The sequence below is a fragment of the Carcharodon carcharias genome, chromosome 1 (assembly GCF_017639515.1).
Source record: "Carcharodon carcharias isolate sCarCar2 chromosome 1, sCarCar2.pri, whole genome shotgun sequence".
In the NCBI taxonomy this organism is placed as follows: domain Eukaryota; kingdom Metazoa; phylum Chordata; class Chondrichthyes; order Lamniformes; family Lamnidae; genus Carcharodon; species Carcharodon carcharias.
In genome coordinates this window covers 68,422,588-68,435,019 of record NC_054467.1, presented here as the reverse complement: position 1 = coordinate 68,435,019, position 12,432 = coordinate 68,422,588, and the positions used below count along the sequence as shown (strand labels likewise).

The 12,432-nt window shown below is 39.3% G+C and overlaps 1 protein-coding gene and 1 long non-coding RNA gene across 3 annotated transcripts in view; one reads left to right on the top strand and one right to left on the bottom strand.

Moving 5' to 3' along the window:
* Positions 1–12,432, top strand: part of lrba (LPS responsive beige-like anchor protein) — a 917,803-nt gene that overhangs the window by 278,983 nt on the left and 626,388 nt on the right. For both annotated transcript variants that reach the window (XM_041200623.1, XM_041200530.1), the window contains exon 33: positions 3,570–3,631. In XM_041200623.1, coding sequence (XP_041056557.1) covers positions 3,570–3,631 — 62 coding nt within the window. The remainder of the gene's footprint in view (positions 1–3,569; positions 3,632–12,432) is intronic.
* The window catches only part of LOC121284956, a 118,919-nt gene that overhangs the window by 60,787 nt on the left and 45,700 nt on the right, over positions 1–12,432 (bottom strand). The window lies entirely within an intron of this gene.

Sequence of the window (12,432 nt, the reverse complement as noted above, 5' to 3'; positions counted from 1 at the left end):
ATATTGTATGCTTTATTAACCATCCTCTGAACCTGTCATAGAATCATAGAATAGAATTGTTACAGCACAAAAGGCAGCCATTTGGCCCATCATGTATATGCTGGCTCTCCTCAGGAGCAATTCACATACTGCCACTCCCTGCCCTCTCCCCACATCTCTGCTCCTTCCTTCCTTTCAGATACCCCAGCCTATCCAGTTTTTCATCATAGTTATAATTCTTCATTCCTGACAACATCCTCATAAATATACTCTATCCTCTCTGGTGCAATCACATACGAACATAGGAACTAGGAGCTGAAGTAGGCTATTCAGCCCCTCAAGCCTGCTTCGCCATTCAATAAGATCGTGGCTGACCTGTTTGTGTTTCAAATACCACATTCCCAACTATCCCGATAACCTTTGATTCCCTTACCTAATAAGAATCTATCCACCTCCACCTTAAAAAGATTCAATGACCCCACCACCACCGCCATCTGAGACAGTGTTCCAAAGTTGCATGAGAGAAAAAAATTCTCATCTCTGTCCTAAAAGGGCAACCCCTAATTTTCAAACAGTGGCCCCAGTTCTGAACTCACTCACAAGAGTAAACATCCTTTCCACATCCATCTTGTCGAGACCGTTCAGGATCTTCCTGATTACCTTGAGTTTTTTTGTGCCCAGTTGTAACCTCCTTAGTGATTGATTCTGATGCCTTCCCCATGACAAACATCAAGCTAACTGGCCTGTGGTTTCCTGTTTCCTCCCTCCCTCCCTTCTCGAATAGAGAGAGGGAGGCAGAATAGAGAATATTTGCTACTTTCCAATCTGATGGAACCTTTCCAGAATCTAGTGAGTTTTGGACAATTAACACCAATGCATCTAACACCTCATGTGCCATCTCTTTTAAGACCCCAGGATGCACTTCATCAGGACCCAGAGACTTCTCAGCCAGCAGCTCCATCAGTTTGTTTGGTACTGCTTCCCTAATGATTGTAATTTCACCAAGTTCCTTTCTCCCTTCCATCTCCTGATTTACAGTTATTACTTTTATTATTACATTCTGCCTGTGATGTGATCAGAATGGTACACAGTACTTCAGCTGTAGCCTAACCTGTGTTTTATACAGTTCCAGCATTAAGCTCACTGTTCTTATATTCTATGACTTGGCCAATAGAGGAAAGTATCCTGTATGCTTCCTTAACCTCCTTATTTATCAGTCCTGCTACCTTCAGGGATCTGTAGATATGCACACCAAGGGCCATCTGTTCCTCTACACTTCTAAGTACCTTTTCATTTATTGTGTATTCCAATTGCTTTGTTTGCCCTCCTCAAATGTGTTACTTCTCATGATTGAATTCCATTTGTCACTTTGCTGCCCACTTGACCTATCCTTTGGTATCTTCTTGAAATCTAGAGCTTTCTTTCTCATTATAAACCACATTCTCCATTTTTGTAAAGAAGGTATTACTTGGAGGCTGAGAAAGTTGATTTATAGCACTGTTACTTGCTGAACTTTCTAAAGAACACTATCACAACACTTTAAAATGACCTAACATCAGGTAAAAAGGAAATATACCAGGCTAGTTTATTCAGTGCCACCGACAGTTCTATATCATTCATTATCATTTACTGGTTTGGCGCAGGGAATAGTGATCAGTCACCTGAAGAAGCTTTGTCATTGGGATGGTTATGGTAGAAAAAAATAGACTCCTTGCCTATTCAGAGAACTCTGTGATGCAATGTCGATGAGTGATATATCACCACTTACAATATAAATTTGCATGTTATGTGGCATGGTTCATTTGTCCTAATTGTTACTCTTTCCTTTCAAACAAAAAAAAATGTTTAGTGGCTTGGCGTAAACATTTGGTGATTTCTCAATTCAGAATTTTGATTCAAACTCTTATCAAACAGCATGTCCCTTCCACTGTTTGCAACGGGCAAGGTACAGACCATACCCAACTAGCCCATACTTGCAAAACATGGTGTCCAACATTAGATGTGATTCCACGATTGGGCAACATTTGCTAAAAATCTCCAGTGTGTTGACGACCATTTTAAGATTCAGTCGAGCTTGCAGTTTGATGCATTTGCATGTACTGGAAGGTACGTTTTTAATACACAGGGCCCTGTTCTTTGCAAACAGAAGGGACATGTACATACATTGCGCCTGTTTCAGCTAAACAAAATAAGTGACATCCATTCACTGGTTCATTCCGCAGGGCAACGTCTTGAACGATTAGAGTCAAGCTGCCTGGTTTAAATTTCAAACAATGCCTGGCAGTTAACTGTCAGTCACCATCAACTGGTGCATTCTCCATGGCAATGCCTCTACCAATCAGAGTTCACTTGCCAACCAATCAGCACACTCTTCTTGTACAGTATAAATTTGTTGTTTCCCCTGACATTGGTATTTTCTTACAAATTGTCTTGATGAGTGTAAGATGAAAAGCTTCGATAAAAAATCTCTTTTTCCAGCAATATTTGAACTTTTGAATTCTTTTTAATGGATAGAAACGTGGCATAGTGTACTTATACTTTAGTCAATGGATATTAGCAGCTCTGAAATAAGTGATCAGCTGTTTAAAAATTTAAGACTGGCAGATTGAATGAAATTATAGCTTATTTTTGAGAAAGTCATTTTTCTATCGCTCTTAAACTCTGCTGAAATACTGACTATCATGGATTTCTTCACAATATCTAGTAAAGCATGTAGATGAGGTATGCATATAGTTAAGAGGAAATTCGTAAATGTTACATATTGTTTTGCTTACCAAGGATGTTTTTCTGAGATTTGGATTTGCTTAAGCAACGCACGTGCAATTTATATAGCACGTTTTATGATTTCAGGATGGCCCAAAGTGCTTTAAAAGTATCCTTTTGGCTGTGAAGTGTAGTCACTGTTACAACATAGGGAAATGCAGAAGCCAGTTTGCCTACAGCAAGGTTGCACAAGCATCAATGAAATAAAAGACCGGAGAATCTGTTTCAGTGGACATAGCAACGACACTTAAGGAACTCCCCTCTTCTTTGAATACTGCCATAGGCTTTTTCATATACACCTAGAAGGGACTTGGCTTTATCTCACTTGAAAGATGGCAGCTCTGACACTGAAGAACTCACTCGATGCTGAAACTGAAGTCTCAACCTATATTATGTGCTGAAGTCTGTTAAGTGGTATTGAATCTATGACCTGCTGACTTGGAGGTGCGAGTGTTACCAATGAGCCAAGGCTTATACCAGTTAATTGTCTTGGAAGTGCAAGAACAGCTGGGTTTATGTCAAAACAGAAATGGTCTTAGTTATTGCATGCCAAAAGGAGGCACTGTTGCTAACTTATTTACATTGATATTTGAATGCTAGCAAAAGCTGTGAAGTAACTATTAATGTTCTGCTGACATGTTTTATGGTAGAGCAAAGGGAGGCTGATTGAAATGTTCTGAAATATTTTTATAGGAACAGGGCCCTGTGGAGATATGGATAGGCCAGGTTTATTTAAATTATATTTCATGTATCTGTACTATTCTAATTTCAAACTCTTGAATAATTTCCAACATTGCAGTTTAATTAAGTATACTTTTGCTTTGTAGGCTTGGTCTGTATGAAATCTAGCAGTTCTGTTGTGGAGTTGGTCATGTTATTGTGTTCTCAGGTAAGTCTTTTGAAATCATATTAATTTATATTATTGAATTTGCATATTATATGATAAGTTATTTCACTGAAGTATAAATTACTTGAGTGAACAAATTGATAAACAAAAACTGTACATTATATGAATAATTTTAGCTTTTATCTTGTTAATTGAATACTTCTCATCCCCTTTAGACATTTCCCTATTTGTAACATATGTTGCTCAACCTCCCATCTTAATGCATGCTTGATGACTAATATTGTTTCTAGTGTATCAAATTGTAATAATGTATAATAACCTGAAAAGGCTTTTCACTTTGTTACTTTCAGTTATAATTTTCAAAAAATTCAGCAAAATTGCATAACAAAACTTCTACAGAATAGTTTATAAATTCTTTAAATGATCCTATGGAAGGATCAGTCTTTATAAGGACAAGTATTCATTTTTTTTCAATGGGGATCATGAATTTTATCCAGTCACAAGATTATAACAATTTGAGCTGAATGTATAATTTTCATTTTACATGTAGTTTTTGTGTGCCTGCAGATTTCATTATTTGGCTTTTTTTGTACTAATTTGGAAATGAATTTCTATGTATTTGGAAGTTTTCAGCACATTAATTTTGAGAGCATGAATAAAACAAAAGCGAGAACTGGTGAGAAGGAGCTTCAGAGGTCATGGGTTCTGACCCTTTTCAAAGCTTTTGACCTTCATTTACAACCTAAAGGTTTACTTGGCTGACAAATAAGGATAATGCATCATTAATGTTCCTTTGCATCGATTTATTCATTTTAGTGGGTATGTTGCCAAATTTATTTAGGCTGTGCTGACGGATAGGTCATGAATATAAATGAAAGAATCATAGAAGGTGTGAAAAATCAATGCTATGTGTTGTCAATATGTTGCAATAAGCACATTTACTTGAGAAGATCACACCTAATGAATCTCCAAATAAACTATTAAGCACAGCAATGCATTCTTGAAAATGTTTTAACCATTGCATAGAGATTATGCAAGATGTAAGTTACAAGGAATGTAAAAGGAATTTGAGAAACTTGTTATATAAAATCAGAATAAACTCTGCAGGAAATCATTTTGGTGAGTGTTCGTGCTTTAAGGAAATTCAAATTTGTTTCAGTTCATGTTCACTGTTAACCTAGCAACTGTGCTACTTTACCTGTTCCTTGAATAACATACTTATTTGCAGGACTAGATACTTTTCAGATTTATGGTATAGTTATACAAATGAACAACTATGATATTGGTGTAAACATTTAGTGGAATATTGATCAATTGGTTGGTTAGTAATAAGTCATGTTCAATATCTTTAAAGTAAGAACATGTTGGGCGAGATTTTTATATTATTTTGAACCTAAGGTAGTTAAATAAAATGATCTGACACAGTCATAGGTTTACTTTTATTAAGTGGACTTTGTGATATACTGAAAAGTTTTGAAAAAATAAACTTAGGAGCTAAAATTCCAGTACAGTAAAGTCCTGCTGTTGGCGGGGGTTACATTCCCACAAATTCTCACAATTTGTGGCGAAATTGCGAATAACAAACATACTTTATAATGGGAGAGAATGAGAGAGGTTCTAGCCCTCCCAAAATTTGAATGTTAATCGGGTTTTTTCTCTCTCTGACTTTTCTGTACAGAAGGCACCAGCTGATCCATTCGCTGTTACACACTGTTCTCTCTCCAATCCAGTACCCCTTTCCTCTTCCTCCTTATTTACTTTCTTGTTTGATTTTTCATGACACAAAACCGGAAGCAAAAAGCACAGCCTGAGCTCCTAGATGAGAAAGCGGGATTTAAAAGACTAGGCCTCTCGCTCTCGCTCTCATTCGCCCTTGTTCACTCTCTCTCTCTCTCTCTCATTCTCTCTCTCTCTCTATCTCTCTATCTCCTGTCTGGACGAGGGCAAGAAGCTGCCACAACAGGGACCCTCATTGGTTGTCAGGCCCAAGAAGACTGTAACAATTGGGAGAAATATACACTGTTTAACAAACCTTCTCCCGCTTATAAAAACATCTCTAATAAATGTGTGCACATACAGTTGGCCTGCATCTCCATTTTCCCCCTGTCATTGTCACATATGCACACATGGGCCTGAAGTTTTCCTGCGTTGGGCAGGATCGGCAGGAGCGGGCAGGTGTGGACGCGGAGCCAACCGCCATCTGTGATCGGCTCTGCACAGCCATTTTACGCAGGTGGGCCAATTAAGGCCTGCCCAGCGTAATATGCGAGCGCTACCTGTGCAGGTGGGGTAGGAGAGAGAATTGGGCCCAGCGCTCTTTCACACATGCGCATGAAGGACTGCTTCAATCTCCCTGAGGCACAGAGCTGCCTCAGAGATTGAAGCAATTGTTAAAAAAAAGAAATAAAACCAATGAAAATTTAATGAAGCAAGTCCCTTCGTGTGACTGTGTCACACGAGATGGGACATGTTTTTATTTTTTATAGAGACTTTTTTACTCATGGATGAGGTTTCCTAAAACATGTAAAGGCCGTTTGGCCTCTTCGCCAGCCTGCCAACCGGTAGGTTGGACGGGCATCGTCAGGCTGAACTTAATTACTTTGTTAATGACCTTAATAGGCCTTTTAATTATCGGCGGGCGCGCAGTCGACTCTGGCACATGCCGGTCAAATGAAACATTGCGACACAGCACGATGACATCAGGGGACACTCCTGACGTAACCGCGTGTCATTTTACGTGCCGATGTGTTGGGCCTGCTCCTGCACGCCGACTGGAAAATCCTGGCCATGAAAAAAGAGCTGGCTTGTTACAAGAACTTGTTTTTAGTTTGATTAAATCGCAGAGAAGTTAAAATTTGGGTGATCTTGTGTACAAGGACTTTAGCGCAGGTAAACAAATTCGCAAAAGAAGCCGTTGCGAACTGCAGGACTATATTGTAATTCAAACATATGACTCTCTCCATCTCTCTAGACCGACCTTTGACTCTGTGTCACTCTGTCTGGCCCTTTGTCCTTATCATTGTCTCTGAATATCTATTTCTCACTTGGTTGATGCGTGTATGTTGCATGTGCACCCTTTCTCAAGCACCGACGGCCACTCCTTCTCATTTTCTTGTACTAGTGCTTGCTTTGCCTCTGGCTCTCTCTTTCTCACCCCCTCTCTTTGCTTCTGCCCCTTTCCCTCTATCATTCTCAGCTGTACCCCTCTCATCACTCACTCCCCTGGCTTCTTGCCCCTCTCTGCTCTCTGGCTGCTCCCCTCCCACCTCTCTGGCAGCCAACCCCCACCCCACTCTTCCTCTCATGGCTCCCTCCTGCTCTCTGGCAGTTGCCGCACCCTCCCAACAATCTGGCTGCTCCCCACCCCTCCCCACTATCTGGCCGTGGCCTCCCCCCCCCCCCAAGGACAGGTAGTTGCTCCACCTACCCTGATCTCTGGTGGCAGCCCCCACCCTGCTCTCAGGTAGCAGCTGCCCTTCACCTTACCCCAACATTCTGGTACCTGCCCCCTCGCCTCTCACCCACTCTCTGGCAATTGTTCTTCCCCTTTCTCCCTGCTTGCTGGCGAATGCCTCTCTCTCGCTCTCTCTTCACCCACCTCCGCAACGCCACCCCCCCCCCCCCCCCCCCCCCCCAACTGGCTCGCTGGCAGCTGTCCCTCCCTCCCTGCTTGCTGGTGGCTGCCCCTCCCCCATTTCTGCAGCCCCACCCCCACACTCTCCATGCTGCAACCCAGATCTCACTTGCAGCCCTAATCTCTGTTTGACTGCCCCAACCTGGCTGTTGCTATTGCTGCCCTCCCTCACTCGTGTTGCTTCTCCCTCGCTCTCATTCCCACTCACCCCTTCTCTGCTCACTCTGTTGCTTTCATTGCCTTTTCTTGGCTCTGACTTGCAGCCCTTCTGTTGGCCTTGTTCTCGATGCTGCTCCCTCTCTCATCAGCTCCTCCCCCCACCTCCAACTCTGCTCTGGACCTTGCCATCCTCCACCATCCTCACCCTGGCCCTTGCTGGCAGCTCTCCTGTGCTGTGGCCCTTGCTGCTGCCCCTCCCCTGCTGTGGTTCTTGCAGCTGCCCCTCTTCCCCCGGTTCTGGCTCTTGCCGCCCCCCTTTCCCCCACCGCTCTGGCCCTTGCAGTCTCTGCCACTTTCACTTGCACCCATGCCCTTGCTTGTGCTTGCATGCTCTCCTGTGCTGTGTCTCCCTGTCTCTATAACTCCAGCTCTGTGGTATGCACTTGCCATTTTGGACCATACCATTGTTCATACCTGAAAATTTATTTTTTTGTACTTGGCTTTACTGGCTGACTACTGCAGCAACTTGCATATGCTAGATAGATGGATTCCAAAGGCTAATACACTGATTTGTCATACATGTCATAGAAGTGTTTAATACTACTCTAATCATGTGGAAGGTGTAAGGATTGATCTCTGGGGCTCATTACGCTGGTTAGAGGATGGTAGGTTTTAGACATGAACAGAAAGCATTTTATGGTTGAATGTAAGGATGTTCATTATACAATATAGTTCCAGTGTTTGTTAAATTGAAGGTATGATCATCTGTGAGTTAAAGTTTTGCATCATCTGAAATAGATGGCCAAGGTCACAAAAACAATTTATTTCCTAATGAAAAGGACAGACCTTGTTGACATCCAAACTTGAGAGAGCCAGGATAAGAATTCAACCACTCTTGGAGAATGTAGATATCAAGATAGAGTGTGATGTTGATTAATTTTTGGGGTGAGATGGGGTGGGATGTGATATTTTCATTCTAAAATCTTAATTAATTTTGTTGAGTAGATGGAGTGAGATGAGTGTCAAAGATCAAAAAGCTAAGGTCAAAAAATCATGTTTTTAATCACAAGAAGATTAGTCCTCCCTGCTTGAAACCTTCAAATGTACTATCTATTGTGAAGCAGAACAAAACAAAATAACTTTCATTGTTGAGTTGTAAGGCAAAGGTTTCTTGTCATGACTTTTCCACTGGAATTAATTCTTAAATCTTCACAGTACCATAATTTTTATCAGCTAATAATTGCTTCTTTAGCAAGATTTTCACATTCTGAAGAGGCTGGGGTTAATTATGGGCTCACTTAAGCTATTTTAATGCTGCGGTATTTCCTTACTTTGGAATGCGTTGCACTCAATCCAAGTTGTCTCACCAAATGTTCAGTTATGAATAGAAAACTCATCATAGTTGTTGCTTTCAAAAATGTGATGTACTGAGGGTAAGCATTGTTTTTTCCCTTTGCTTTCTGTTTTTAAATTCTAGCGAGAAAGATGGTCTATGAACACTTTGGACACTTTTTCTGAACAGTTTCATATAACATGTTTTTTAAAAATGCAACAAAAGTTTTTTTGCTACTCTGACTCTTGCAGCATGCAGAAAAGTTGTACAAGCAGCTGATGGTAATTGTTTTTTGCTCAATGCATTTATTATGATGGCTTTGTTCTTGATTGGAAATTCATTTCCATTACTTACATTTCAAAGTTGCAAATTTATGTTCATTGGCAATCATGCAAGAATGTTTATTATAGTAAGTTTTAATGTCTTTACAAAGTGTCCTTTGCAAAATATTTTGTCCAGCCAATAAAGTAGATTTATTTGTAGCATATTTCTAATTTGAATTTAATTGTCATGTTTTTTGAATGTCTTTGATGGCTTTTATGGTCACAGTAGTATTAACATGTTTCTTATTCAAGTAACTTTATTTTCAGTAATCTCAATCAATTAAAAACATTGCTTCTGATACTATGTTGTAAACAAAGTCAAAAGCTGAGACTTTTATTTTCAAAAGGAGGGATGAACTTGTATGTTAATGTTAAATGCAACATATAATTTGGTTTTTGCAGCTTACAGGACTATTTTTAAAAATCTGTTATTGTTGCATTATGGCCCTGGGAACTACTCTTGATTGGTTAACAATATGTGAAGCCATATTATAGATGATCCAACTAACAAATACAGTTTGTGAAAACAAAAATATATTAAATGTGAGGGAGGGAAGATGTACATTTATGTCTGCAATATTCATAGAGATCTTGTTCATGCTATCATATTTGCAATAATGTGTTGTTTTTCTTTCAAGTATTTTGAGCTTACTGGAGTAACTTTGATTCTTTAAACCATCATCATGTCACTCAAGGCCACTTTATCAATGCTCTTTTGGCCCCATACTAATTCAGTCTGACACATATTCCAATAACATTACCTCAATTCCAGTTTTAAAGCTGAATTTATTGCTGCACTTTTTGAAGTGCATCATTTAAAAATGGTTTCAACCCAAAACATCTAATAAATAAATAATGTGTATGGCTACTCAGTAGTAGATTTTCCAGACTAGAAATCATTCCATCGGATACTGAACAGTCCACTATCGGAGCAACCTGTCAGATAAATCTTATAGTAGCTGAATTCATGTCCTGTAAATCACATGTTATTGTCTGAGCCTTCTGCCAGGTCATCTATTCTTTTCTCATTTATCAGAAGCAGATGTACCACATTACAAAACTAGTCTTAAAGTGCTGGGTTTCAGCCAGCATTAGGTGTCTTAGATGACAGCTTTTTTTTTCATACAGGGGAAAAAAGGTTTAAGAGATTTTGTTAGGAAACCAAGCAAAAAAAAAAATGCTGCCTACTTCAGCCTGGTGAGGTACAGTATTTCCATTCACCAGGTTGCTATTCAGAGAGCAATATCTTTTCCCCTATTAATGCAGGACCAAAGACATCTTAAAATCTTGCAAAATCTTGGTACAGTTACAGCATGATGAGTAATTTATTCTGTGACTTTGGCTATTTAGTGTTGATACATTAGAAAGTCTCCATTTCTCACAAGTGTTAAGGCATGTTAACATTCCTTGACCAGTTATGGTTTCTAAAGTAGTGTAGAGTGACTTTCTTAAATGTTCATTGCCCATCTAAGGCTTGAGTACTCAGAAATAGATGCAGAGCTTTTATTACATAGCCATTGATCTTGTTTAGATGTTCAAGCACAAGAAAATACATAGTGTAACTGCAACCAAATTGGCATTAACTCAGCATTTCTGTTAGTTATAAAAGCATCTCATTGAGGTAATCTTGCAGCACTTCAACAGTGTACCAGTATAAGTAGTTGCTTCACAATTTTAAATGAAACAAAACCCAAGTTTGGCGACATCAAATTAGATGGAACAGTAGTGTCAATGGGAGCAAAAAATTTTAATGGGGCATTGAGAGGCTATGTGAGTGAGCAAAACTTTGGCAGATGGAGTTTAGTGTGAAGAAATGTAAGATCAAGAGTGGAGACCGAAGAAAAATAAATCAGAGTATTTTCTAAATGGTGAGAAGCTAGAAATTGTGGAGGAGCAAAGATAGTTAGAGTTCAAGTACAAAAATCACTAAAAGCTACTGGGCAGGTGCAAAAAATAATTTAAAAAGGCTAATGGAAGTTTGCCTTTATCTCATGGAGTGTTGAATACAAAGGGGTGCAAATTATATTACAGTTATGCACAGCTCTCGTTAGATCCAATTTAGAGTATTGTGTTCATTTCTGGGCATTGAAACTCAGGAAGGAGATGCATGCTTTGAAGGGGATACTGTGCAGATTCATATAACCAATACATGGACTAAAAAGGTTAATTGGGTGGGCAGGTGGTACAGTATTGACTAGGCTTGTATTCCCTTGAAAGAGGAGATTTAAGTGTGATCTAATTGAGGTGTTTAACACAATTAAAGGAGTTGTTAAAGCAGACAGAGAATTATTTCCTCTGGTGGGATAATCCTCATAACAGAATTTATCAGTGTCAATTTGGAACTTCTGCTACCATCAACACAACTCATTGAACCATCTAACTTGGTGTTGCCAGTAAACCTAGACTTTAAAAAACAATTGTCAAGTAACTTTTGTATTGCTTGTTGTGTTGCAACTGCTACATGATTGAAATGCTGAATATTACCCCCTTGAGATGATCTCAAAATTAACAGAAAATGATAAACTGTTGCTCATTTAACTGCAGTCACACTTCACACTTTCCTTTGCTTGAATATCTAAAAAAAAATCAATGACTATGTAATAAAATCTTTGCATCTATCTCAGAGACTTCAAGTCCTAATGGGCAATGAACATTTAAGGCTCCCATTCTACCCTACATTGCAAACTAACTAGTCAAGGTATTTTTGTCTCAGACAAATGCTAACATTCAATTTACTGTTTAAATTATGTTTTGTACCTGTCCACTACCTTTTAGTGATATATGTACTTGTACCCTTAAATCTCTCTGCTTCTCCATAGTTCCTAGCTTCTCACCATTTAGAAAATGCTCTGATCTATCTTGGGTCCAGGGTGGATGACCTCAATCTTCTTCACATTGAAATTCATGTGCCTTCACAACTTGTTGCTCCCACTGGCACTATTTGCTGTGCCATTGAACTTGGTGATGCCAGTAAACCTGTATATTCAGTGTTCTATTCCTTCATTCAAGTCATTTTTAAACAGAGGGAAAGCTGAGACTTGAATACAGAAGCTCATCACATCCTGCCAATTTGAGTGCATACTTATTGTTCCCATTCTCTATCTCCTATATCCTAATCAATTCCTTACCAAAATCAGTTGGATTCCTCCAGTCCCATGCCCTGTCATTTTGGTTAACAGTTTCTTATGTGGAATCTTACTGATTTCCTTTTGGAAATCTATATACATAAAATCCCTTATTGAACAATAAGTGACCACATCAAAAAATTCAACTAGGTTCATTAGACAAGTCTTAACCCTTCACAAATCCATGCTGCCCCTTTCTGATCAGCTTATTCTTCTCTAGTTGCTCAGTCACACTGCCCTTAATAACATATTCAAGTAATTTCTCCAAA